The sequence below is a fragment of the Corvus kubaryi genome, unplaced genomic scaffold (assembly GCF_017639235.1).
Source record: "Corvus kubaryi isolate FWS band 111438036 unplaced genomic scaffold, C.kubaryi_AGA036_p1.0 37301, whole genome shotgun sequence".
Lineage (NCBI taxonomy): Eukaryota > Metazoa > Chordata > Aves > Passeriformes > Corvidae > Corvus > Corvus kubaryi.
In genome coordinates this window covers 47,744-75,664 of record NW_024581094.1, presented here as the reverse complement: position 1 = coordinate 75,664, position 27,921 = coordinate 47,744, and the positions used below count along the sequence as shown (strand labels likewise).

At 44.8% G+C, this 27,921-nt stretch overlaps 4 protein-coding genes across 6 annotated transcripts; all 4 read left to right on the top strand.

Moving 5' to 3' along the window:
- The first annotated feature begins 347 nt into the window (after positions 1-347).
- LOC121664607 (olfactory receptor 6Y1-like) lies at positions 348-1,325 on the top strand. The gene has a single exon (XM_042028011.1). It carries the CDS (start codon positions 348-350, stop codon positions 1,323-1,325), a length of 978 nt encoding a protein of 325 aa, XP_041883945.1.
- Positions 1,326-7,037: 5,712 nt separating this feature from the next.
- On the top strand, positions 7,038-8,105 carry LOC121664474 (olfactory receptor 12-like). The gene has a single exon (XM_042027769.1). It carries the CDS (start codon positions 7,176-7,178, stop codon positions 8,103-8,105), a length of 930 nt encoding a protein of 309 aa, XP_041883703.1. The 5' UTR covers positions 7,038-7,175.
- Positions 8,106-11,377: 3,272 nt separating this feature from the next.
- SDR39U1 (short chain dehydrogenase/reductase family 39U member 1) lies at positions 11,378-16,756 on the top strand. Of its 3 annotated transcripts, none has more exons than XM_042027767.1 (6): positions 11,378-11,435; positions 11,699-11,805; positions 12,144-12,222; positions 12,804-12,925; positions 13,980-14,123; positions 14,342-16,756. In XM_042027767.1, the coding sequence occupies exons 1-6, from the start codon at positions 11,380-11,382 to the stop codon at positions 14,755-14,757; spliced, it is 924 nt and encodes a 307-aa protein (XP_041883701.1). In that variant the 5' UTR covers positions 11,378-11,379; the 3' UTR covers positions 14,758-16,756. The 3 variants fall into 3 exon arrangements, with proteins under 3 accessions (XP_041883701.1, XP_041883702.1, XP_041883700.1); XM_042027768.1 differs by having other exon boundaries at positions 12,140-12,222; XM_042027766.1 differs by lacking the exon at positions 11,378-11,435 and having other exon boundaries at positions 11,527-11,805.
- Positions 16,757-18,550: 1,794 nt separating this feature from the next.
- LOC121664472 (olfactory receptor 4D2-like) lies at positions 18,551-26,202 on the top strand. The gene is made up of 2 exons (XM_042027765.1): positions 18,551-24,148; positions 25,425-26,202. The coding sequence occupies exon 1, from the start codon at positions 23,064-23,066 to the stop codon at positions 24,051-24,053; it is 990 nt and encodes a 329-aa protein (XP_041883699.1). The 5' UTR covers positions 18,551-23,063; the 3' UTR covers positions 24,054-24,148; positions 25,425-26,202.
- The last annotated feature ends 1,719 nt before the right edge of the window (positions 26,203-27,921 follow it).

The window sequence follows — 27,921 nt, the reverse complement described above, 5'->3', positions numbered from 1 at the left end:
TATAAGCTCATAACCTATCATTTCTTTATACTGGATGGATAATATAATAGCATCATTCATCTGGCTTATTTTAGACCTTTGTCTTAGATGAGATAAGCTTCTAATATGTATTTATCTCTATGAAATGTAAAGTAAAAAGCATGATTTAATTTTTAAAATGAAAAATTCTGAATTGAGCAGATAAATTTCACAAAATTAATGTCTAAAAACCAAGCAACAAAATGTCTGAACTTTTACAGTGTCTTTAAGTGGTGGTGTAACATATGGCTGTGAATTTAAGCCTGAGTAGTTAGGTGTGATTGTATTAATTTATTGCAGGTGGATAAGGTTCATCTTTCTGCTACAGAATGGGTGGGAGAAATGAAACCAAAGTAATGTATTTCATTCTCCTGGGTTTTCCCACCACTGCTGAACTGCAGCTGCTCCTTTTCTCTACTTTACTTCTGGTTTATTTATTAACTGTGTTGGAAAACTTCCTTATCATTCTCATCATCCGCAACAACCAGGGTCTGCAAAACCCCATGTATTTCTTCCTAGGGAGTCTGTCTTTCTTGGAGATCTGGTATGTTTCTGTCATTGAGCCAAAGATGATCGTAGACGTCATTTCTCATGACAAACGTATCTCATTCCAGGGCTGCATGACACAGTTGTATTTCTTTGTGACTTTTGTTTGTACTGAGTATATTCTGTTAGCTGTTATGGCCTACGACCGCTTTGTGGCCATATGCAAACCTCTCAGATACCCACTCATCATGAGTCACAAGTTCTGTGCTCAGTTGATAGCTGGCTGTTGGATGTGTGGTTTGACCACTTCTTCCATCAAGCTGAGCTTTATAGCCCGGCTCTCATACTGTGATGTGGACAAAATCAATCATTATTTCTGTGATATTTCACCCCTACTGAATATTTCCTGCAGCGATTCCTCTTTGGCTGAGCTAGTGGACTTCATCTTGGCTCTGATGGTTATCATGGTACCTCTGTGTATTGTGGTGGCCTCCTACATTTGCATCATGTTCACCGTGTTGAAGATTCCTTCTTCTCAGGGGAGGCAAAAGGCCTTTTCCACCTGCAGCTCCCACCTGACCGTGGTGATTTTGTTCTACTCCACCACCCTTTTCACTTACAGCCGTCCCAAGCTCATGTACACCTATCGTGCTAACAAGTTGGTATCAGTCCTGTACACGGTGGTTGTGCCACTTCTGAATCCTCTCATATATTGTCTTAGAAACAAAGAAGTCAGGTTTGCCATGAGAAGGACTTTTACTTGCAGAAGACACACCAAAGAAAGCAACGAAAGGGTCCCGGAGAAGGGGCTTTGCTCATGAAGATCAACTGGCAGTGCTGAGGAGCTAAAGTCAGGAGATCCAGACCTTAATCCACACCAAAGTGAAACTCTCCTATTCATGCACACACTACTCATATTTATTGGACTAGACCTTAATATATCTAAGCTAGATCTAGGTATATATTATGGCTTTGACTTGAGATGTTTGGGTTTGGGTTTTTTTTGCTTGTTTTCCCCTTAAGAATCTATGCTGTCACCCTTTCTTAAAAGTCTCCTGCTGAATGACTGCTCTGTTTTTAAAGAGGTTTGGAAATGCTAGAAAATGAACCCCAGGTTTGTTTGCCCTACATAGAATAGAGTCCAGAAAACATTGTAAAATGCATTTGAAAACCAGATATCTATGTGTGATTTATTTACTCTGAGATTTTGTTATTATCCCTTGAAAGATACAGGCAGCAGAAAAGAATGGGTAATTTGAACAATTTTGGATACCTGGTGTAGGATAAAAGGAACCATCCTCTGAGGAACCATCCTCTGAAGAAGAATATTTTTCTAATATGGCATTAGAGAAGGTAAAATGTGAGTAACTCATGCTCTTCAGGTGGTACAGCTGCATTGTCACTTGGCCTCTGTCTCAGCTTCAACACAGGACTGAGGTACGCCTAAGCAACCTTGTTGCACACCAAATAATGTGTTCCATGAAGAAATTCAGACATTCCTGAAAGGATAAATCACTTCAATATTTCCTTCTGGCTGCACAAGCCTTGGATCCAGCAGTATTTCATCAGCAGTAATGATCTTATGCAGGAGTCTGGAAACACAGCTGATGAATCTGAGCTAAACATGGATCGTCTGTGAGAAAATCTGATTATCAGTTAGAAATAAAATGGTGCCTCTAAGAAAACTACTCTGTGTTCAGACTATCACAGTGCTTCAGAACTTTTAATACTCTGTAAAAAACAAACAAACAAACACACAAATAAATAAATAACTCTGTCAGCAGAGTGCATTTCCATATGACCAAATTAAATCTGGGTTTAAGTTTATGACTAAGACTGTGGTATCTGATATTCTATGCTCTGTACTAGCACACTGACTTCTCCAATTATGCAGATGAAATATTTAGCTTTCCAGGGAAGAAACCTGGAAGGAACTTGTCTGTGCATCCTGTGCCATAATGCCATGGACACAATTGTTCCAAACAAGACCTTTTTGAGGACTTGAATATAATGTAAAAGAGAGATGTCAGGAATAGCTTGAAGTTAACCACAATGGGGAGCGATCACCAGAAATGTAGGGTGCTGGCTGTATTCCAGGCATTAGCAGAAAATCTGCTATGAGAAAATAGGTAATTGACACAAAATGAATGTACATTACAATATGAACCATTGGAAAGGAGCCCAAAAAAATCCAGTAGTTCTTTAGATTTGCATAAGAAATCAAGAGCCACAGGTACAGCTAGATATGAATTCTTCTAAAAATACGTAAAAATTAGACATGTCTATTTAGACATCGAAGCAAACTACCCTCATCTCCTTTACTACTCATGGGTATGGATTATCACCCTAGAGGATGCTTATTGTATTTATCTATAACATGTGCCTTTACGTTCAGCCATCTCCAAGAAAATGGAGGGTTGTTTTAATACCAAAATGAATATATCCTTGTGGTACTTCACATTTCTCTCACAGTTCATGGAATATACATCATATAACTTTAGAAATGTTTAAATGTAGAAACTAAAACACTGGCAATGTGAATGTCTATCTATAAGCTCATAACCTATCATTTCTTTATACTGGATGGATAATATAACAGCATCATTCATCTGGCTTATTTTAGACCTTTGCCTTAGATGAGATAAGGTTACTAAAGGTTACTTTGGAAGAAACATCCCTTCCTCCTTTTTCCTGCACTTTTTATTGCTGAGCACAATGCCACATGGTCTGGGATGGCTCTCTGGTCAGCTGAATCAGCTGTTCCAGCTGTGTCCCCTCACAGCTTCTTGCTCGCTCCCAGCCTGTGCCAGCACTGCTCAGCAAGAACTGAAGCATTCCTCTGTTCTCAATATGGTTTTCATCACAAATCCAGGATTTAGTCCCACACAAGCTATGGTGAAGTAATTTATCAGTACAGCATCAGGCTCGCTTCTTTCTTACTACAATATATTAAAGTACTGATACACCAATAATCACCGAATCTATTTCTTCTCTTATTTCAGTTTTTTGTACATAAAGTGCAAACCACAGCATTTCAGTTCTCCTCAGTGAGTTTTTCATAGAAATTTTGCAGGGTGTGAAGTTCCTTTAATACAGTGATTTGGCTACACACATTGACTGGATTTAAAGCAGTGATCTGAAGGTGATTGTTTTGAAATAATGTCAGGAAAATCCTTCAAATACACTGTGAAGAGGATTATCATCCAATTTTTACTGGGTTTATGTACACTAATAATAATGGTGTTAGAAAACCTGAAACAAATAATTCATAACCTATTCAACAGGAGTTCCTAAGTGTTCTTAGGGAAGAACACAGAGAAGTCTTACACAAACACAAACTTTTTGAGAATGCAAGTTCTCTCTTGCATCCAAGTTTATTTCTGGAAGTTTTCCTAATAAACACTTTTGCAAATTCAAGGTTGGGTGCTTTTAAAGTACTGTAAATAAGTCATCTCCCACAAGTAAATAGGTAAGACTACAAGTTCAATCTTAGCTTTTGAGAAACTTTCCATCTCTCTTAATCTTACTCTCCACCTCTGGGAGCTGATAAGAATGTATGCAAATGTAAGATAGTCTGGTTTTAGAAGATATTGATCTATTGTCAGTCACAAAATTTGGGAAGCCATCACATCAAGAACAGAAACATTTATTTAATGCAGAGTTATTTAAAACCACAGGCCAAAACAAAGAAAATTTAATATAGTCTGCTGTAACTAGAAGTGATGCTCCTGTGCTGAGAAGAATGCAGGTTTGCTTGTTGAAAAATATCCATATCCTAGGGTGTCTGAGATACCCACACAGGAGCTAGCAGATGCTTTTTCCCCTCCTGGAGTGGTTGCTGGATTCCAGAGCAGTGTTTCCTTGGAGGCTGGACCCTCATCTGAATCATACTTTTATGTTTTAGACGGTGAGTACACTTTCCTTGCCAGTCATTTTTCACTTAGTGAAAACTTGCTTTTGTTTAGAGAAGAGAAGCATATTGGCTGGGGAGAAGGTAACGGTGTCTGTTTTGATAATTTGGAAGGAAGCAGATTCTAATGGCTAATGAGGTTTTGATTAGGTCCACAGTGTTTTGCTTAGCAGAAAGAAATCTACAAGGGGCAGGAAGGGTTCTGCATAAGAAACAGTGAAAAAAGTAGGGGCAAAAGACACACAGAAACAGCATTACACTTTATTGTTTGTGTTTTATTCCTTATTATTGTATTCCTTTTATACCTTGTGTTTTTCTTCTTTTGCAAGCAAAGAAAAATGGCACAAGGGAAAAATGTCTCATTTGAGGTTCAGATGTTGGCTGTGAAGGTCCAGGACTCTGGAAACTGATTCCCTAGTGTTTTTATGTACACCTATTGAAGTATATATAAACAACATGCTGAGGAGAATGCCTTTAGAACCAGTAAGATGAAAGGCCAGTGATGTATTGATTACAAGAGACTACTGAAAAATCAGTTGAGTAGAAAAAACGTTCAGTATTTTTTGGCAATGTGTTCAAGAAACCTGAATTCCAAAAACCAAACCTGGCTTTAATCACTGTATTACAAGGTATGTGTATTGTGGTGTGTGAAGTCTGAGCTCTGCTTTGATAAATTTAGTGATAGAACTGGGCTAAAAATGGTTGTTTTCTCTTTTTTTCATTACATAGCATGTAATAATCAGGGCTTATGAATATAGTTAGTTCTTCTGGAAATTAAGTACCTTAACAGGAAGCCAGTATTTAATGTGTCTACATTCTAGAGTTTCTGTTTAATCAACCAAGAGACAGTCCCAGAGACCTCTCAGGTGAATCAAAAATCTTCCCTCCTCACTGGCTAAAAAAGCATCTCCAGTATCTTTATTCTTAGCTGTGGTTTTTGTTAACCTCTTTACAAAGCCATTTACTTAAAGCAGTAGTAATTGTTATTTCAACTAAACAATTTTTGATAGGATGTAGGATATCCTTCAGTGGAGAATATATTTAATTAGTATGAAATTATTTCATAAGTTTACATCTATTACATTTAAATCATTGATGCTTACACATAAAACCAGAATAAAAACAAGAATTTAAAAATAAGGTCAATTAGGTAAGCCAAGACCACACATCTTAAATGGCTGACCATAGTGACACACAATTTTGACATTTTCTTTTACATCACTGTTAGGAAAGGAATAAAGCTAGCCAGAAAAGAATAAGAAAAAAGAGATACTTTTGTCCACAAAGACAGATACTTCTAAGGGACTGTTTTCCCCCTGTTTTGAGCAGGTGTGGTGAGACTAGAAGAATCACACTGTGGATGCATCTATTTCTCTCTTTTGGCAATATGGGAAGTTTTAGGAATTGTGAAAGCTGTAGACAACAGGTTTGAATAGGCTTTGACTGGATACTTGACCCTGACTGCCTAAACCTGAGCTCTCTGCACACAAAAATCCCCAGGGAAAGTAGCCAAAATATTTGATCAGCAAGGTTATGCAAAGATAAATTCTTTCTCCAAATTTATTTCTCTTTTCTAAGACTCATGGGTAAATAAGAACAAAGGATTAAATAGAGCTCCTAGGATACCTAGAGCTGAGGCTACATTTCAAACCATGGAGGGATAGCTGGAGTAATGTGTTAAAAATTAATTCAGTGCTTTGAAAAGATTAGGTACATGCTGGTTAAGAGAAATGATCTCATGGAAATGACAGCAAACCAAAGAAAATACCAGTAACTGGATGGGGATTTCTATCACTCAGCTTTACACATCTATGTCCATCTTTTTACACAAAGAATAGCTGGACTTTCCTTTAGATCAATGGAGAGAACCAGAAAATCTTAACACATGATTCATACCTTCTACAATAAATATCCTAAAGCTGGAGTGTTTATTTCTGTCCACGGAATTTAAAGGCATCCAAACTATGAGTTCTAGCGTAGGCATCAACCCACAGAATATATTCAAGCCTAGATGAGAGGACAACTAGCTCATGAAAATAAAATTACTAAATATAATTGAAAAGGAATTACCTGAAACATTCTATAAATTAGTCAATTTTTTCCATACTATGTGAATTAGCATTTGAGTAGAGAAAACTTATTTCAGATATCTCAACATTTGAAGGTTTTGTTTCAAGTACTTTTATAAAAGAAAAAGCTCTGTTTGTCACATTAAAAAGTGTGGGTTTTTAAAATAATTGACTTGGGGTTTTAAACAATTATCCACATTCTTTTAATACATTTCTTGGCTCATATATATTTTTAATTGTTTTGCATCATCTGAAGAAGAACATTCACTTGCTCTTTTCTTTAGGGGAGAGTGTCTTTTGTGGGTTAGTTGCAATCTTAGTACGAGATTTTTTTCTGCCCAGTTAAATCTGAAGTAGGTCTTCAACGGTAGAACAAAATGTCTGTTTCTAGTTGAGTGTAAAGTTTATTAAATTAAAATAGGTTAGTTAAGCTGCATGCAGAATGTTTCTTTATACTGAAGATAACATTACAGGGTAGTTAGTTTACAAATTACCCTGTAACAGTTGACAAAAACCTACAGATATGATATATCAATGAATTTTCTACTCTTTTCCATCTTTCTATTTTTAATATTTCTCGTGTTTCATATATCTCATCGTTTGTCTTATTCTTCTATAATTGCTTCTCTGGACAAACTGTCTGCAATCTACTACATCCTAATTTCCTTTTGGAACATCATCTGAAAGAAAACATGGAAAACAACACCAGGATAAGTGAGTTCATTTTGGTTGGGTTCAAATCTCACCCAGGATCACAACTCCTTCTCTCAGTTCTCTTCTCCACGATGTATATTGTCACTGTAGTGGGAAATGTCTGCATCATTCTCATCATTAGAATGGACTCCAACCTGCACACTCCAATGTACTTTTTCCTAGAGAATTTGTCCACCTTGGACATCTGCTATTCCTCTGTCATCACTCCCAGGGCAGCACTGGCATTCTTACTGGGCAGAAGAAACATTTCCTACAACGGCTGTGCTTCACAAATGTTCTTCTTCTCTCTCTTTGGTACAACAGAAGCCTTCTTTCTTGCTGCGATGGCTTATGATCGCTTCACTGCCATCTGCAATCCACTGCGCTATCAAGTCATTATGAGCAAAAGACTTTGTGTTCTCATGGTGATGGGCTCTTATCTGTCAGGCTGCATCAACTGCACCATCCAGACAGGCTTCACATTCAGTTTGTCCTTTTGTGGGCCTGGAGAAATAAACCACTTCTTCTGTGATGTTGCTGCAGTGATCCATGCCTCCTGTTCCAACACACTTGTCAATGAGCTCGTAATGCTGGCAGTGTGTGGATTCATAATTGTGGGCACTGCCTTGGTGGTTTTTATCTCCTATGGTTACATAATCATCACAATCATCCAAATGCCTTCAGCTGAAAGCAGGCACAAAGCCTTCTCCACCTGCTCTTCTCACATGATGACAATCTGCTTGTTCTTTGGGACAGTTTTCTTCATGTATGCTTGGCCTGGAGCTACATCTTCACCCAACAAAAGCAACACCATCTCAATCTTCTATACAATTGTTATTCCCATGCTAAACCCTTTCATTTACACCCTTCGAAACAAGGAGGTAATAGGGTCTCTGAAAAAACAGTTAAAAAGGAAAGGGTTTTTTTAGCACCTTTACTGAAGCTGAGAATGAATACCCCAATTTGGGATGAACAGATGCTTAGAATGTAAAATAAAGCACATCAGGACCTGCTTTCAGGAGTCTTTTGTGTTTCTAAATGGTCAATAAAATCAGGAAATATAAAAACATCTAGGAGAATCTAGAGCAGATGAAGGTGAGGTTTCATTTAACCATGTTTAGACATTTACAATCCATCTGAGCTGTAATTTAGAGGCCTCTTATAGCCATTCAAAAGATACCAGCATTTTAAAGCCATAATTAGTATTATTGGGTTGGGCAATTTGAAGAGTATCTAAGTGTACTGAACATCTAAAATAGGATACTAAACTCAAGATTCTGGCAGTACCTTATTTCTATGCATTGGAACACAACCAGTTCAGGTGGAAGCATTCTCACTCTATACTATATGTTCTATATCTATAGATATCTATCTATAGCTACTATATCTATACTCACTCACTGCTAAATTAAGTCAAACAAGTGAAATGGAAGATTTATTTGCCTGTGACTCCTAATATTTTTAATTATTTTTTTCTCAGTTTTGCTTTTAATCACTTCTCTTTCAGAAGAACCACTGAAATTAACATTACAACCATTAAGCATTAAGGGACAATTGAAATCTTCTGCCTGAAATGCTCTGTGACACAAAAAAAAAAAGGAAAAAAAAAAAGCAGGATTCTGATTCCATGAGTTTGTGTACACACGAGTGTTTGTAACAGGGTGGGAGCTATTTGTCTGTGACAGGTAAGCTTGTCACAACACAATTTGACAACATGAAGATAATGTTTAAGTTCAACTTTACAGCTGCTTGCAGTGGTTTGAAATTCTGGTTTAAAAAGCACCTTTCAAAAATACCAACTTAAAGCTTTTGTATCAAGTATGGAATCAAGCATCCCGTGGCTGGGAATGGCCCGGGGCTGAGGGGGGACACGGGGAATGGCCCGGGGCCCAGAGGGAGGCACCGGGAACGTCCGGGGGCCCAGTGGCCGTGCCTGGAGCTGCGCTGAGCGGGGCAGCAGCCGGGAGACAGCAACCCCAGGGAGATGGTCCGGCCAATTTATCATTTCGTTAAAAGAGCAGAAGTGAATGCCCAGAGCAGCTGTGGCTGCCCCATCCCTGGAAGTGTCCAAGGCTGGGTTGGATGGAGCAGCCTGGTGTAGTGGAAGTGTCCCTGCCCATGGCAGGGGGTGGAACGAGATGAGCCTTATGGCCCCTTTCAACCCAAAACAGTCTGAGGTTCTATGATTCTGCTATTCTATGAAGTGCTTTTAATATTGCTAGAAGAAAATGAAGGATTGTGCAGTTGGGAATTAGGCAGGGACAGTTTAATTGACCCTGAACCTCCCTTCTCTCTGACACCTGCTTGCATGTCTCCTTGGGGTCATGGGAAAAGAAATTCTTTCAAGGATGTAATTCTGCCAGTGGACTTGAAGCGTCTCTTCTGAGATGTCATAACACACATTGGGGACACAACTTCCCACCTGCAGACAGCTGGAGCAGCCTTTGCTTCATGCAGAGTTGCCTGTGTTGTCAGCTCCTTTTACCTGTGCCCTATAAAGAGCAGAGGGTGACAACAGCCTGTAGGCATCTACACACAGGATCTCTACACACAGGTGGCTGAGCAAGCCACAGCTGTCCCTATCCCTCACAGCACCAGCTCTATAGAAGTGCTATGTCCTGCATGTTAAGCAAGGAAGAAATGGGGTTTCTAGGAGCCAGCTTGGAAATCTGAGAGACTCAAAGAGTTATTTGTACAGGAAGATGCATCTCTGTGCTTCACAGGATGAAGGTGGAGATGAGCGGCTGGTTTCTGTGTGGCACGTGCTGTCAGGTGGGTGGGTGAGCTGGAGCTGCTCTCCAAACACAGTGTGGTCTGCTCCACCTCTGTCTGCTGGGTAGGTCATGATGGTGACGTTAGCTGAAGGTGCTGTATGCGTATTCTCCTTTTAACTCCTCCATAAAGGGCAGATGGCTGTACCAGAGGGCAGCCTAGCAGGTCCTACAGTGTAAATTATCAAAAAACCCGAGTTGTAAGGGACCTTTGGATATGTCTCAAACTTGTATTTCCCCACCACATCCCTCTGTGTCACGGTGTTTCACTGGATAGAACTTCCTAGAAAGACAAAACCCAGCATGCCATTTCTCACTTCCTCCTCACAACTCCAGTGTATCCCTCTGGGCCCCGGGCCGTTCCCCGTGTCCCCCCTCGGCCCCGGTCCATTCCCCGAGTCTCCCCCCGGCCCTGGTCCGTTCCCCAAGTGTCCCCTCGGCCCCGGTCTGTTCCCCCTGTCCCCCTGCAAGAGACGGTCCGAAGATCCCTCATCTGCCTCACGATCATCGCCAAGGACAGAGACTGAACACAGGAGTCCTGGCTTGGCTGAGGTGGGACGTCTGCCAAGTGTTGCCTACGGGTGTGCCCACTGGGAACTGGTACGCATTCCTGAGGAAAATTAGTGCAGGTCCCAATGGACTGCGCCGTTCTTGCTGCCCAGGCGGGAAGGACTGTGCTGAAGTGGAAAGGAACGACCTGTCCTGTACACCTCTCCTGTACACCTGTCCTATACGTCTGTCCTGTACCTGTTTCCCAAAGCAACGGACCCCATAACAACGGCTGTAGATTTCCCAACCTCTTGGCCAGTTGCCCCTCGCTTCTGAAAAGGACTATAAAGGGACTTTCTGAAATAACCGAGTCCGAGATCTCCCCACGGAAAGAAGACGAATCTATTGGCGGAAGACCACGAGGACTTCGTCTCATCCGTTGGTAGCTATTGCCCCCCCATCCTTTCTTCCTCTCTACCCTTTTACTTTGTTTTCTGTATCTCTCTTTCTCTCCTCTATCGCATTATCGTGTTGTGGGCACTTAATGTAAGGTGCGCTGTTCTGATTAAAACTGAAATCCCTTGTGTCCTTTTACACTCTGAGATCGATAAACGAACCATCACGACCCCCGCTTGCATTACCGGATCGTGACACCCCCCTCGGCCCCGGGCCGTTCCCCGTGCCCTCAGCCCCGCTCCGGGCCGTTCCCCGTTCCCCAGCCCCTCTCCGGGCCGTTCCCCAGCCCCGCTCCGGGCCGTTCCCCGTTCTCCAGCCCCGCTCCGGGCCGCTCCCCGTTCCCCAGCCCCGCTCCGCGCCGCTCCCCGGGCCCTGCCGAGCACCGCTCCCGGCCGTTCCCCGTTCCCCAGCCCCGCTCCCCGGGCCCTGCCGAGCACCGCTCCGGGCCGCGCTGGCCCGTAAAGCACCTCCCCCCGCTGGGGGGCGCATGCGCGGCGGGCGCTGCTCGGCGCATGCGCGGCTCCGCAATGCGGGTGGTGGTGGGTGAGTGCGGGGCCCTGAGGGCAGCGGGGCCCTGAGGGCAGCGGAGTTTCGGGAAGGGGTAGGTGTGATTGCGGGTGCTGCCCGCTGGGTTGGGGCCAGGCCCCCTCTTCTCCCGGGTATGGGGAGCTGGACGTGGTGCGTGGGCCAGGGCCCGGCGGCGCTGCCGGCGCTGCGGTGATGCGCTCCCAGCCACGGTTCGCCTCTGCGGCCGGGGAGCGGTGGCCCAGGGACACAGCGGTGACTGCCTGTCTGTCTCTCACCAGGTGGTGGGACAGGCTTCGTGGGCCGAGCCCTGACCCAGCTGCTGCGGAGCCGAGGGCACCAAGTGACCCACGTGTCCCGACAAGGGGGCACGGATCGGATCAGCTGGGTATGAGATGGGAGCGGTCACAAGAGGGGGAACGCGACAGGGCTGAGAAACAAGCCTGCGCACCCTGGCTTTCCATGGCGTAGAAGGACTCTGCCAAGGGAAGTCTGGCTCCTGTGGATGTATTTTTGGGCTGCTGGGTCCTCCATGGGTCACAGTCATTGGAATGGGTGCTGCTGTAGCTCCAAGGAGCAAAACCTTCTCCATTCGTGCTTGTGCCCCAGAAATGTCAGGAAGAAGCTGGCTGGAGTTCCTAGGAGCCTGCCCTGCTTATTTGTAGGGAAGGCTTGAGTAGAGGGGAGGCTTGATGTGTGATGTCTCTGTTACTCCTGCCTAGGAAGAGTTGTCCCGCTCCGGACTTCCCCCGTGCGATGCTGTGGTCAACTTGGCTGGGGAAAATGTCCTCAACCCTTTCCGCAGGTAACTTGATCTTCCATAGTGCTGTTGGGACAAGGTGAAGGCAACACTGTCCTGTGTTGTCAGAGAAGGTGGAAAGGGAGGAAACAACATCATCAGGAAGCTCTTGAGTTAACTGACTGTTGACATTTGCATCCTCAAGTACCCAAAACATTTCTGTGGGCCTGGTAGGTTCTGAGAGACCTTTGGAAGAAAGGTTCCCTTCTGGATCTACAGCTGGAGGCCAGAAAAATTAGTCCCACATTTTCAAAAGGACATTGGGTGCCTGTATTTGATAATGCAAAATCAGAACCAAAGTTTGACTTCTAGGAGGAACACCAGCTTTGGTGTCTAGCTCCTTTGCTGACTTTGTCCTAAGGCAGTCCAAACCCCACAATCTTTTAAGGGAAGTGAAGAGCCACCATCTTCCAAAGCTCCCCTGCATTTATGTTGTAAATGACACATCCTCCCTTTGCTCTGGGGTGGGGAAAGTTCCTGTGACCTCTGCTGTGCCTGTGAGTGGGTGTTGCCGGGATCCCCCTTGGTGGTAGTGTTTCCTGGGGTGTCCTTGTGAGGTGCATAATCCATGGTTCTCCCTTTTCCAGATGGGGTGATGCCTTCTCCAGGGAAGTCATCAGCAGCCGGGTGGAGACCACGAAGACCTTGGCCAAAGCCATTGCTGCTGCTGAACAGGCACCCCGTGCTTGGGTCCTGGTCACTGGCGTAGGTATTGGTTGGGCCTGGCCAAGACATCCCTCATGCTGACCTGGAGAGGTTTTACCTGCAGACAGAAACACAGTTCCATGGGAGCACATGTCTTGCCTTGAAATGTCAGCTTCATTGCCATCAATGTCACTGTGTTTAGGCAAGCCATGATAAGCTTTTTAGTACTGCTGGAGAGGAATTTGGGTCTGTATGCTTTGTCTTGGTGTCATTAGGACAGAAGTTTTTTTGTGTTTCCCAGTGAAAGCCTTTAGGCATTCTGTAGAACCAATTTGTCTGAGTAAGGCCTCAGCTGAAGCTCTCTGCATTGTCTCCAACTTTGCATTTCTGCTTGCTACAGTCTTCAAAGCTGCCGTGGTTTATGCTCTGTGATGCCCAGTATTAAAGCAGGCACCTTCCAGCCACTTCAGTGTGATGCTTGCAGGCCTGTTTGGGTTTTGGGGCTGCCTGAGTGTTAGCGCATCCTACTGAACCCATAGAGTGCACTGGTAGTTCAAAAACTTGTCAGCATTGCCATCAGAGACCCTGTGCTGTTCATATGAGGATGTCCCTGGTGGAGTGCTCATGCTCATAGAATCCCAGAATGGTTTGGGTTGGAAGGAGCGTTTAAGACCATCCAGTTTCACCCCTGCCATGGGCAGGGACACCTTCCACTGTCCCAGGTTGCTCCAAGCCCCGTCCAACCTGGCCTGGGACACTTCCAGGGATGGGACAGCCACAGCTTCTCTGGACAACCTGTGCCAGAGCCTCACCACCCTCACAGGGTAGATTTTCTTCCTAATAGCCAGTCTAAACTTACTTTCAATTTGAAGCAATTCCTCCTTGTCCTGGAACTCCAGGCCCTTGTAAATAGTCTCTCTGCAGATTCCTTGTAAGCTCCCTTCAGATACTGGAAGGTTGCAATTAGGTCTCTTTTCCAGGCTGAGCAATCCCAGTTCTCTCAGCCTTTCCTCACAGGAGTTCTGGGCTCCTGGAGGCAGAGAAGATGGTCTGATGGGGAAGGGGGGGCTTGGTGGCATCATTCGACCCTTGACTCCCTTTTTGCTGTTACCCTGCAGGTTATTACCGCCCCAGCCCCACAGCTGAGTATACTGAAGACAGTCCAGGAGGGGATTTTGACTTCTTCTCACGCCTGGTGAGCTCGTGGGAGGCTGCAGCTCTCATCCCTGGGAGCCCAGCTCGTGGAGTTGTGGTGAGATCAGGTGAGATGGGGCATCATGCTTGTTAGGGGTGACTCTGCTTTACTGCTGGGGCGAGAGTGGGAAGAGATGGGTAAAGGGCATCAGCTCTTCTGTCTCTCTTTGTTGGTGTCCTGTTCCAGTCCAGCCCTCTAAGGATTCTCCTGCTTATAGGTCTGGGTGTGGAAGGGGCTTTTGCCCTTTGGGCAGGGGCACCTTGTCTCACTCTCTTCTCCCCACAGGTGTAGTGCTGGGTCAGGATGGTGGTGCAATCTCTCAGATGCTCTTGCCTTTCCGTCTGGGACTTGGAGGCCCCTTGGGCTCTGGACTCCAGCCCTTCCCATGGATCCACATTCGGGACCTGTCTGGGATTGTGTGTCATGCCCTGGAGAAAGAGTCCGTGCAAGGCATCCTCAATGGTGTTGCCCCATCCTCCCCTGCCACCTCCAATGGCACCTTTGCTCAGGAGCTCGCTGCAGCCCTGGGGCGCCCGGCCCTGGTGCCAGTGCCTGCCTGGGCAGTGCGGGCTGTCTTTGGGGCAGAGCGGGCGGTCATGCTGCTGGAGGGACAGAGGGTGCTGCCAAAACGCACCCTGGAGAGTGGCTACCACTTCATCTTCCCCGACCTGGCTGGAGCTCTGAAGGACATTGTGGGTTAAGGCCTTCCCAGTTGGGCTGGGCTGGGCCCTGTTTTTGTGAGCTCATGGGATGTGCCTTCCCATGAAAGAGGGAAGCCCTGCCCCTTCACACTTCCCCATCCCCATCCAGAAAGGGTGAGCGATCTTTTCCCCATGTATCTCCCTATGTGCATCCCAGTTTAGGAATCATCCTTCTTACTGCCATCTGAATCTCAACATTACCTGCATTTGGGGAAGGGCACAAGCCCCTCAAAGGATTGTGACTGTGGAATTGCCTGTCTTCCCTTTTGCATGGTGTGTGTGTGAACTGCTGGCAAAGCAGCTGGGGGTGTAATGTCTTCTCCCCTGAGAGACAGCTGGCATCAAGAAAGAGGTTGTAATGCTGCTGTAATTCTTCCATGGTACTGGAAGTCACCCTTCCTGTTTTTCCCCATGATGACATAGGCAAAGCAGAGGAGCAGAAGTCTCAGTCTCAGTGGTTGTGGGAGAAGGTCCATCTTTAGGGGAGTGCCAAGGGTGCTGAATACTGAGTGCTTGGAGACTCTGCCCTCTCTTTTCGTGTGGCTGGTACCAAGTTGATGTGTCAGTACCTTCAGCTGAGTCTAGTCCAAAGAATTACCCCCTGCCAGGGTTCCATATCCCTTGTGCTGCAGCAGGGATGAAGGAGAGCACTGCTTTGCCAGCCTGTAGGGAAAAGGGTGACAATCAGGCCATGGCCCCTGGACTGCTTTGCCTTGGCTGAGTGCCCATTACATCTAAGCTTGTGCTGAGGAAAACTGGGTGGTACAGCACTGTGTGAGGCAGTGCCAGTCACTGCTTTAGTCTAAAGGAGCATTTCAGCCATTGCCATCATTGTCCTTACCTCAGATTGGGGTGGTTTTCTTTCATTAATCCCATGGGGTGGTACTTGTGTTCAGGATGTTCCTCCTGACTGGGCACTGAGAATATCCAAGCTGCCTGGTCTGCCTTGGGAAGCAGTACCTCTTCCCTTGTAGAGAAGATGGCAATTTCATCATCTCGTAGTGGCAGGAAATGTATCCATATGCTTCCCTTGACCCACTTCCACATCCTAAAGTGGGTTGCAGGGTGTGAAGTCCACAGAGCAGTGAAGTTTATTATAGCAGTACTTCTGGAGAAATATTCATAGTGTGATGTAAGTTGGGGCTCAAAAATGCTATTAAAAGTTACTGCAGGCAGATGAAGACCTGCTCTTGAAATAAGACACCATCCAGAACAACAGCAGTCCACATATTTCTGGTTTATGACATGTTGTTAGAGTAGCTGAAGAATCAGTCTTGGTGAAGTCTAGATGCCCCACGCTTCTTCCTCTTTACTCAGTACATCTTGGAGACAGAATGGCAATCTGGTGGCTTTCCAGGCAGGAAAATTAGAATGGGACTGTAGATGGAACTGGAGATAGTCCTTGCAGTTAGTGTAAGCACAGCCAGGTGAAAGGGGACTTTGGGAATAGTCACAAAAGCAATATGGTTTGAGATACATGTGGGTTGCTTGGACTGTGTCTTCGCTGTCTGTTAGGTGCAGCTTCCTTCCTCTTCCCATGTGCTTCACTTTCCTGTCTGTGAGAGTGGTCTGACCTACTCTGACATACAGAGCCAGTTCCTTGTGGGCCAGTTACAGTGGGGACAATCAGCACTGCTGCTTTAGTTACTTCAGCTGGGTTTTTGGAGCCTCAGGCTTCAGAGCTTCCCCAGATGTTGTGGTCTGCAGCATCCTTCTGTCAGCCAGGCTGGTTAGCCAGCCCAGTTAGGTCATTTCTGTGCCTGTATGTACCTTGATGATTGCAATGGCTGTGGGTTGTGACTGGAAATGGAAACAAGTATAGCTGGAGAAGAACTGTCACCTTCAGCTCTTCTAAAAGGGGTGTTGTATCCCACAGAGGACTGCCACAAAGCAGAGTTCCCAAGCCTTGGACTCCCTGCCTGGATGTGTAACTCACTGGGGACTTTGAAAAGTTGCTTCTGCATGGTGTTTGGCTTAAATACATCACAGGTTTAAATGAGCTTGTCATCTGAATCTGTATATGGGATCTGGAAGCACTGTCTTCTGAGTGCAGTTAAGCCTTTCCATCATGATAAATTCACACACACCCTGTGCCCCTTTCTCTGTAGTAGAGCCACAAAAGATGTGTGTTTGGGTGATAGCAGGCTGAAATCTAGATTGGATGTGTCTGGTTTTGATGGCCTTAAGGAAGCCCTGATCCTCAGGCTGCAAGACTTTGTGATCCTGAGTACAGGTGTTGTGTTACCCCAGTGCTGGCGTTCTGGTGCTCAGGGCTAGCAGAGTGTTTCTGCAGGCACACCTGAGCCAACTGCTGTGCCCCTCTGCCTCGGGGCAGGTGTCTCTGATGATTGTGTTAAGCCATGTGAAGAGCAGCTGCTGCCTTCAGCAGCTGTGGTCCAGGACCCTCCTGGGTGGCCACTGACACCCCAGCCTGGGGGCCCCATACCCAGGGTTTCTGTCCAAGCTGAGGACACAGCTGTTCCTTTCCTGTTTGCAGGGTCAGCCAGCCCTGATGCTGAGCTGCTGTGACACATAGACACATGGACAAGTGACACACAGATGACACTGACACAGCTGTTAGACAGCCCCAGCCAAGATTCTGCTGTCAGCAGCACCCCACCTAGGACACAGGTAACACACAAGCACCCAGCATGATGGGGCTGGCAGACACACGTGACACCCTCAGGGTTTGCAAGCACATGCACTCAGGAATCCTTTGAGCACTGGTGTGACCCCTCTGTGCACCCAGCACTCCAACATGGACCACTCCTGACCCATCCCACAGGTCCCCTACTTGCCAGCTGGTCCAGCTTGAAACACCAAAGATGCAGCACCCAGATGCTTATCCCAAAAGCACACCACACTTGCAGGTACCAACGTGGATCCCTTGCCCTCCTGATAATCCTGCCCAGACCTGGGGTCTCCTACTTGCCAGCTGGTCTGAGTTTTTGCTGGTGGATACCCACATGCACACCTGGTTTGTGGGATGTACACACAGTTGCCTCCCCCAGAATCGGGCACACATGCTGTGAGTGGCTGTCCTGCTCCAGCTGCTGGCATGGAGCCTCTCACTCCCCTTGCTTGTGCTTCCCCCCAGCAATTGCTCTTGTGGACACAGGGTATTCCTGCCTCAGTGGCTGTAGGGTGAGTTCCCACTGGTGTCAGGAGCTGCTACCACAGGCTGGGTCTCTGCTGTCCCTGTGCCCCTCTCTGACTTCAGTAGCTGGCCCCAAATCTGCACATGCTGGCTACCCGCTAGCTGGCACTTGGTCCTTGCAGCATGCAGATGGGACCCTGTGAGGTTGCACAGGGAGAGTTCCAGAAAGATTAAATAAGCCAGGACTGTGGTGGTCAGTGTAGAGCTCAGCCAGACCAGCAGTGCCTGGCCCAGGTTTACACCCAACCAGCCTCTTATAACCCTTTTCTGTCTAACCTCCTCTTGGCTGCTCCCTGTCCCTGCACAGTCCCTCAACGGCTGACATCCCACTGTCTTCATCCAACATCCTGGACACTCAGGTTTGCATCCTTATCAGCTGCAAAATCCTGGCTGCCTATGGGTTCTTAAAAGCTCATCAACTGGTGTGAGTGATGCCATTTGTTTCTGGTTATTTGCCTTGTTAATGCTAATTGGTCAGGTTTTATGACTGTCTCCCATTACTTCCCTACTGTAAAAATAAATGTTCTCAGCCTCGCACATCCTTACCCCTTTGGGTGCCTGATCAGGTTTTTTCTCATCACAGCCTCCCCATCACTGTATGCCTTTTATGGCTCCTTTGACCAGATGTTCCCAAAAGAGCAGACATGCTCCTTCCATGTCCCCTGACACTGCCCTGCTGCTGGGACTCTGGACAGAGGCTGCACCCTTCACTCCCCTGGGGCCCAAATGGGCCTCCTTTTGGGCTGTACTCAGAGTGGCAATGACCCCTCTGGGCATTGAAGGGGTTGTGTGTGTCAGCAAAGGCTGCAGTCACTGGTCCCCCATCAGAGGCAATAGGCAGGAACACACGGAGGCACCTCTGTAAGTATCAGTTTGTACAGGCAAGTCCAGTGTATGGCTGTGATAGCCACATCTCTCCAGGCACCAGGGCATGTGACATCTGTGACCAGGTTGATCCTGGAGTTTTGGTCTCGTTCTGGCAGAGCTGAGTGATCTGCACTGGTGCCTTGCTTTGGGGTTAGCTCTGGGCTGATTGCAAAGTTGCAACACAGTATTAAAGACAGCAAGGCTTAATTCTGAGTTTTTTGTACCTGTCGTAGTTCTGCACCATTTGTGTTGTTAGTCTGCTTTACACATTCTTTCACAAATTGTTAAGACATTGTTTTCCTAATTAAAGTTGGTATTTCCCTTCCTAGTACCCCTTATTTTCCACTGAACCGTGGTTCAGACTTGACTGGGACAATTTTCCAAGATTTTAGGGCATGTTGTGACTACCCTCTCCCTTCTCACAGCTTAAAAAATTGTAAATCTGAAGCTGAAATTCTGGGCAAGCATCTGTGTTTCTGTCTGTGTCTGGGACAGGTTCCTGGCTGTGCTGCTGGTTGAACCTGCCAAGGGGAAAGCAGCAGCCCCATCCCTCAGCCTGGGCAGAGACCCTGAGCCATCAGGTGTTTAGGCTGGGCTCACAGAAGCTTTACAGGAGGGTCCTGGGCTGGGTCTGCAGGAGGTGACAGCTGCTCCTGACATCCCTTGGCAGTGGATTGTACTGATTACAGTCACTGTCCAGGCTGGTGGATCTCCTGGGAGAGCCCTTGGAAGAGGTGGGTCAGTGTCCATTTCTCTGGTTAGGTAACTGTGGCTTCTCTACCTGTTGGTGGGCATTTGTGCTCCTTTGTGTATGTGTAGACCAACTTTTTCCTGTATAACTAAAAAAATTTGCTTTGTAAGGGATCAGAGAAGTGTTTTGGAATAATCACTGCCCTGAAAGCTTTACTGATACGACAATCCTGTAGCAATGACTGAACTTTTATTTCAAAGCACAGTTGAACACAAGCTCCAGGGCAGCAAGTCTGTGGTTGGGAGAGTTATAATTTGCATTTTCTCGTCTTGTGAATGGGAGAAGTGACTACACTGCCATGAAAATTCCCATCTTAGTTCTGTTCCAATTATCACAAGGTTCCTGCATCTGCACATGGTCCTGATCCACATGACATGAAGCACTACAAGAACTTTTTAATTAGCCCCATGGTGACAAATTCGAGTTTTGCTAATTATATTATTGTTACTCTTTTTTGAATGTCCAGAAGTGCAAGGTGATTTGAGATTTTGCTTTCTTCTTGAATCCCATCATTTCCCTTAACAAAGGCATCAGGAATCCTACAAGGGAAGGTTGTTGGAGTCTTCTGTTGGAGGTAGCTTTGCATCCCCTGCTCCTCTGAGTAGAGCTGTGCTGTATTATCTTGTAACTTGAGAATGGCATCTCGTAGCTTTTGTGAAGCTGGATCACAGAAACAGGAGTTTGCTGAAGGTATTTGCTCTTTCTGCCAAAAATACTGGAAGGACGAGGAATTCCACACGCTGCCAGTGACCAGTGATTATACTGTGAAAGAGAAGATGACCTGAAAACTCTTGCTTATCTCTTGTGATATATCTTAAGAGAGTCATCTTGAGAGATACTCCCCATGTGTTGGGAGAGGTCTGAGAGAACGCAGGCTGTGCTGCACGAGTCCCAGCTGTCTCACAGCATTTCTGTATTTCAGTTTTTCGCTGGAGCTCAATCTTACTTTTATGTTAGGGAGATTACTGAGGCAAAAAAGAAAGGTTGGATTAGAGTTGAAAGCAAATTGCTTTTTCTCTCCCCCAAGCTTCTGTGAAAATACTACTTTTTATGGGAAATGAGAACAAACAGGATTATTATTAATAGTAATCATTATAATTAATAATTACTATTATTATTATAGTATTAACAGGATTGCTAGAAAACATGATTTCATACCGAAAGCAGCTTTCCTTTTTGGACCTGTGGAAAAAGTCTGCAATTTTCAGGCAGAAAATAGGATTAGGTGTATAAGGATTTAAAATGGAATTATTCACTGACACTAAGGAGCTAACTGTGACAGGGAAAAAATTACAGAATCCCTGCAGAGTATTCACCAGAGGCAATGGAAATGTGCAGCAAGTTCTGGTTTCTACAGTTGTCGGAAATTCCATTTTGGGAATAGTTTAACAGTTTATAGGGGAAAATAAAACAGTTGTGGTTTATTCTGCATATGGCTTTTTCTTGTAAGAAATTAGATTTTTGTTTCAGCAGCCAAATAGAGGCAGCAACTTCTCATCAGGGAAATGGCTCAGTCATCTTGGGCTGTGGGTGCAGGTGAGCAGATGCCATCTTCTCTTAGAACTTCCTCACAGTGTCTCCAAATTCACTGGATATTACAACATTATTTTTCTAAAACTTGAAACACCGTGTCTGTGATTTTAACTCATGCCAGTTATCTGACTGAAAAGAAGTTTGAAAAAGGACTGTGATGCAGAGATCTTTGTAATAATCTAATGTAAGGGAAGGTCAGAACTTGGAAAGAAATTGGGGTTGAGCTGTCCATGGAGCCCAAGGAGGAGTAGCCTGACCACAGTGGTGTCACCTTTTAGGGGGAGCACATTCCCTCTCCAGACTTCTTGACTCTGATGGGAGCTGAGACAGCCACCTCCCTTGTCCTGACTTATTTTTTAGTGCACAGATCACCTGGCCCAATGTGGTCTTACATGTCCAGCCAGTCCAAATGATGGGAGTGGAGGATTAAGGAAAGCAGGTCCTGTGTGGGTGACTCTTCTGTCTATATTCAGACACAGAACTCCTTCAGCTGCATGGATTAAGCTTCAGCTCAGCCTAACTTGCAAGTCCTTGCTTTAGGTGAGGTGCATTCCAGGCAGAGGTGCTGCTTTACAAGCTGAGGGGTGTGGCTGATGTTCTAGAGGGAAGGGATGCCATACAGGGGGACCTTAACAGGAGAGAAGTGGGCTGGGGCAAACCTCAGGAAGTTCCACTGGGCCTAGTACAGGGTCTTGCACATGGGTGAGGGCAATCCCAAGGCTGGGCAATGAATGGATTGAGAGTAGCCCTGCAGAGAAGGATTTGAGGGTGTTTGGTAGATGAGAAACTGGATTTATCCTGTCGATATCCTCTCACAGCCCAGAAAGCCAATCCTATCCTGGGCTGCATCAAAAGCAGCACGGCCAGCAAGTCAAGGGAGATAATTCCACCCATAAACTCCCCTCTCCTGAGACCCCACCTGGAGAATGGTGCTCAGCTCTGGGGCCCCAAGCATAAGAAACACATGGACCTGCACAAATGGACCATGGGCCTCCTGATCCAAGGAGGGCCACAGGTATGGTCAGGAGGCTGGAGCACCTCCCCTGTGAGAATAGGCTGAGAGAGCTGAGGTTATTTAGTGTATGGAGAGGTGAGAAAGCTCTGGGGAAACCTTCCAGCAGCCTTCCAATACCAGAAAGAGGCCTAAAAGAGAAATAGAGAGGGACTTCATGCAACGGCATGTAGTGATAGGAGTTGTGGAGGACAGCAAAATGGGGAAAGTAGGCAGTACACTGGATGGCAGGGCTGGTATTTGTAGGGACAGTTTGGTAAGTCTGACATGAGTAAATATGCCATCTGGCATCTGAGAAAGGACAAGCCTGTGCAATCAGCAGAGGCTAGTGGCCTGTCCAGGAAGCAGCTGTGTAGATAATGACCCTGGTAGGCAAACAGCTGAACAGGAGACGGGAATGTGTTCCTCTGTCAAAGAAGGTCACAGACAGCTTTGGCTCTGCTAGCAAAGGTCTGGCCAGCTCGTGCAGGGAAATGATCCCACCCCTCTATCAGTGCAGGACTGTGGCAAGACCACAGCGCTCCAGGACAAGAAAGACAGTGATACAGTCGACTGAATTCCTTGGAGGGCCTCCAAATTAATCACTGGGCTGGATCACTGGATCTCAAGGAGAGGCTGAGAGAACTGGATATGTTCACCCTTATGGAAGAGAAGGCTAAGGGGAGACCTTATTTCTGTATATAACTAGCTGATGAGATGAGGGTACAGAGGAGGTGGAGCCAGACGCTTCCTGGAGCAGTACAACAGTAAGATGAAAGGCAACAAACACTAACTGGAACATCCTAAGTTCTCTCTAAATGTAAGGGAGTTTGTTTGTTTGTTTTTCCTATAAGACTGGTCATACACTTGAACAGTCCAGAGTTTGTGGGACTTGATGACTTCCAGAAATCCCTCCCAACATTCTATGATTCTTTGTTTTAATAATTCTATAGTCCAACACACATTTATAGTCATCTTTATTGCTCTTGTTGGTGCAGGGATAAAGAATGGAATTAAAGAACATCACCACTACGGTGACAGAATTTGTCCTGTTGGGCCTGACATGGAATCACAAGCTGCAGTATTGTCTCTATGCAATCTTCTTTCTCATCTATGTAATTACCTGGCTAATGAACTTCACCATCATTGCCATGGTGGCTGTGGATCAGCAGCTCCACACACCCATGTACTTTCTCCTGGCCAACCTCGCTTTCCTTGACATCAGCGATTCCTCGGTCAACACTCCCAAACTGCTGTCAGGCCTCCTCACCCAGCGTGCAACGATCTCATTCAGTGAGTGCTTCCTCCAGATGTTCTTCTTCCATTTCACTGCAGGTGCAATGTCTTTTTTACTCGTAGGGATGACGATTGATCGGTACGTGGCCATCTACGAGCCGCTGCGCTACCTGGCTATCATGAACTGGAACGTGTGCACAGGACTGGTGGCAGCTGCATGGTTTGCTGGATTTCTTCATTCTGTTATACAAACTGGTTTTCTTCTTCAGCTACCATTCTGTGGCCCAAATGTACTGGACAATTTCTACTGTGATGTCCCTCAAGTCATCAAACTAGCCTGCACTGACACTCGCAGGGCTGAACTACAGATGGTGTTTAACAGTGGAGGGATCCTCATCACCCTGTTTGTAATCTTGATTATTTCTTACATTGTCATCTTGCTTAAGATAAGGATGTGCATCACAGAAGGGAAGCGAAAAGCCCTGTCTACCTGTGGGACACAGATAACTGTTGTGAGCTTAATATTCATCCCCTCCATCTTCACCTATGCTCAGCCTGATAAGAAACACCCTAGGGACAAGGTGGCCTCCATTGTTTATACTGTGGTCACTCCCATGCTAAACCCAATGATCTACACATTGAGAAACACTGAGATGAAAAAGGCCATCAGGAGAACACTGGGGAAAATATTTCTGTCAGGAGGCATACAGAAACCACATCGGATAGCAGATCCAAAGACATCAAATCTGGTGTTTCCATGACAAAACTCTGTTCACCACTGGTATCCCTGCTCCTTCAGTTAGCGAGCAACTTCCTAGATGTGAGATGGGGACAACATTCACATCAGTTTAGGAAGGTCAGTCACATGTTTTCTCATCCTCCATGGAGTATGTTATAATGTTTAGGGCCTAATAAAAGTTGTTTGTAATAAATCTCCTGCAAAGACATCACCACGACACACCCTGGATACTGACCATGCAAGGGGCCCTACCCACGCCCTTGTTCTCTCCTGTGGAAATCACAGCTGAGCCTTCCACTCCAGCACGTCTCACTTCTCTTTAGCAATCCAGTGTAGTTTCACCTCTAAGTTCGCACTGATGCCTTAAGGAACCTGGAATTAAAACAACACACTTTTGAGATGGTATTAGTATAGGAGGTAATATAAAGGCTGGTCTTTATTGGAGGCCTCCAGGGGCCTCCAATAGTGTCCAGAAGGAAAGTGTCCACAAAATGCCCACCCTCCCCCAGGGTGAATACAGTTTGATAAGTTTAGCAAATCAGTATATTTGACAAAAATCACCAATTAGACACATAAGAGGTGAGGTAATTTCCCCCCCTGGGTTCAACCCTTTTCTAAGTCTTCCCCCCTCAGATGGGAACTAAGCTTTGTTTATAAAAATATGTCTCGAAGAGCGGGTCTCAACCTTGGTTCCTAGGGAGAACTAAGATAGGATAGGGGCCTTGGAATGTGTTTTGTCTTTCTGCCTATCAGGGCAGGGAAAAGTACTGGAAAAACTAGCTAGAATACAATAATAGGCTGCAGAGCTACAAATATATGTGTAAAGAATACAGAGAATATGTAAAAGAAAAAAGGCAAAAATCAATTTGGCATCAGCATGATGGCATCTGCACATTACTTCATTAGTAACTTCACTAGCAATGTTGAGATAGAGAAAAAAGCATACTGAAAATGCTTTAGTGGGAGAAAATTCTCAGAGCTGTAAGGGTTATTTAGGTTTAGAGCAGTTTGAGTTTAATTCCCTTGGAGAGACAAGTGAGAAATGAAATCCCTCATGACGGTAGAAACAAAAGAAACCCCCACAAAACATATAAACAACTGATGGGAAGAGAAAGTGATACGAGGATGTAGAATTCAGAATAAGAAAAAGAAAAAAAAAGATAAAAGTAAGACAGTAATAAAAGGAAACAAGAGGAAAACACCTCCTATTTGATGGTTTTGTCAAAGGTCAAAATTTCATGTCATGTCTTAAAATCAAAAAATTCCTTGACATTCTTTGTTTTCTCCATCTCTCCTTTCTTCCACGGGGAGCTGAAGGGCTCATTGTGCTGGCTGTGTGTATAAACTGACTGATATTTAATTTCTCAGCTAACTGTGAATCCTTGCCCATCAGGCTGGAGGTCTGACTGCCCAAATGTCAGCTGTGCCCAGGCTGCCTCTGATGGAGCTGCTTCACTCACTCCCTGCTGGTAGAGGGTGAGCATTGTGTGCCAGAGACTGGAGAAGGGTTTGTCTCTTTGCATCCTTTAGATAACGCTTTCCTCACCTCGTCAGAGTGTGTTGGTTGTTTCTGGCTCCAAGGGTGATAATTACAGAATTGTGGCATCAAGCTGTAAGGTGCACGAATTTATTTATAATTATTTATTGTATTTATTATTTATTGTAACTTATCTTATTTCTGAACCATGTGACCTCTAGGAGCCATCATCTAGAATTCTCCAGATCACTTTTAATATAAATTCAACAATTCAAGAAATCTAGCTTCTTTCCTTTCCTTTTCTCTTTTTTCTTTTCCTTTTCCCTTTCCTTGCCTTTCTTTTCCCTTTCCTTTCTTTTCCTTTTCCCTTTCTCCTTTCCTTTCTCTCTAATATACATTATATACTATATATACACGTGTATATTAATAAACCCCTTGTAATGTCAATAAAAAATTAAACTCAACACTGACCTTTAATGTTATAAGCTAAATTAAAGAAGCAGCACATTCCAACAATGTTAAAATTTTATTTTGTGTTTCTAGAGTGAAGAATCAAGTACTGCACCAATGACACATGTCTAATGACTAATTTAGCTGTTTCCTTGGAGCCTCCTTAAGGAGACCAAGTGCACCCATGATAGGAGGTGATCTTGACAGAACCATAAACTGTGGCAGCATGTCAAGAGCTCAGCAGCCCATATCAAGACAGACATTTAAATCAGTACTAATTTTTGTCAGAAAAAGTGAATTAATTAATTATTAAGTACCATTTCACACAGACTTCTGAAAATAATTAATAGAAAGAAATTAAAATGTTAAAATAGATGAGTTTTTAAAATGCATTCTTCCATAAAAATGCTAGAATCAACAGTTCACATATTGGGGTTGGGGAGATGAATCCAGGCACAAACTTCTGCCCTGATCTATTTGTGAAGCTGTGATCCACTGAATCCATAATTTAGCCAGAACTTCCCATTTTTATACAGGAGAGAGGATGGTGTAAGTGAGCTCTGCTCTAGCAAAACCAATGGCTGTTTCTTAGAGACCAAAAATCAGTGCTACTTGCTAGAGGTGAAATTCTGATTTACATCAGCTAAAGACCTGTCTGGCTTTCTACCACATCAGTTTCTGTTTGGGGTATCTTTGATGCACATGTGGCATTATGGAAACAGGAAACAGAAGAGATGGATTCAGGAAAAACAGTAAATTGCTGATAGTGTTTGGTGGGAGGGCACTCCAGCAGATATAAAAAGGGTTTATTCCAAATGGATGAATGGTTTTGGATGTCTCTTTCTCCTTGGGCTGGAGTCTGAGACATCTTTAAAAGAGGCAAATTAAAAGTTTTAACCATTTGGAATGCAATGTCCCTTAAAGTGATTAACATTACTGTTACTATACTAGAGTAATTAATCTTTTTTTTTTTTTTTTCTTTTTTTTTTAAGAAATGTTTCTTTCAGTATTATCTTTTCAGGGAATAAAACAAGAAAAAAAATTCTCTGTTTTTACAGAGGTAAAAGTAGATCAGGTCCCAGAAGCAAAGCCTGTAGAAATGTAAATGAAATTTCATTAGCTCTTTCTCCAGTGTTCTAATTATAAAGAAAAAAGGGTTTCAACAATACAGAGACAAGTTAAGTTCCCTAGAGGAGTCTAAGCAAACAACATTGCCAAATGCAATTAACCACTTTGTCATTAACTCAATTCATTGCTGTGAATTAACTCAGTTCATTGTTGTGAAGTTTCTGAAGTCAGGCAATGGCTTCATCCTGAGATGACTTACATTGCCTTTCTCTTTTACAGGCAAACTAAACCAAAAGAAGAACATTATACTCAATTATACTGCCCTTTACTGCCTTTATGGTCAGGTAACTAAGTCAGGTGAAACCTTAAACCTTTCTGACAGCCTTCAAAGATCAGTATGACCACACTGGTAGTGAAGATTTCTTTTGCTTGGCCTCAATACGGAAACCACAGTTCAGATGCTGCAGGCTCAGGCCCAGGCTATTCACCAAGCCAGGGGGCCTGTTCTATTCAGAACAAACTTCAAAACCCTCCCAAATAAATACTCCTAGGTTGTAGCAGCCCTTTTCTCTGTGTGCCCCTGCAGATATCAGCTAATCCTCTTGAAACTGTCTTCTTTTCATGAATGAATTTCTCAAGCTGAGACAGGCAGAATACTCTTGTCCCATGACTCAGACTCCACAGTGCTTGGTGTGTGGGCACTGGACTGTATTAAATGCTGAGTTCTCACTGGAAATAAGGAATGAGCACTAGTTAATCTTCCTTTCCTTTACTTTCCCCACACCTTAAATGAAAAACATGAGTCTCTGAAAGAAGTGAACTAATTTCCTTATCACTTTCACTCTTTTCTGCTGGAAGGAATGGAAAACATATAACAAGGGGAAAAAAGGGCAAA

Excerpts from the sequence above, each read along its gene's own strand:
- LOC121664474 (XM_042027769.1), top strand. The coding sequence starts at position 7,176 with ATGGAAAACAACACCAGGATAAGTGAGTTCATTTTGGTTGGGTTCAAA.
- SDR39U1 (XM_042027766.1), top strand. The coding sequence starts at position 11,613 with ATGCGCTCCCAGCCACGGTTCGCCTCTGCGGCCGGGGAGCGGTGGCCC. Across the intron at positions 12,223-12,803 it reads GTCCTCAACCCTTTCCGCAG|ATGGGGTGATGCCTTCTCCA; the intron begins GTAACTTGATCT and ends TCCCTTTTCCAG. Across the intron at positions 12,926-13,979 it reads GGTCCTGGTCACTGGCGTAG|GTTATTACCGCCCCAGCCCC; the intron begins GTATTGGTTGGG and ends GTTACCCTGCAG.
- LOC121664472 (XM_042027765.1), top strand. The coding sequence starts at position 23,064 with ATGGAATTAAAGAACATCACCACTACGGTGACAGAATTTGTCCTGTTG.
- LOC121664607 (XM_042028011.1), top strand. The coding sequence starts at position 348 with ATGGGTGGGAGAAATGAAACCAAAGTAATGTATTTCATTCTCCTGGGT.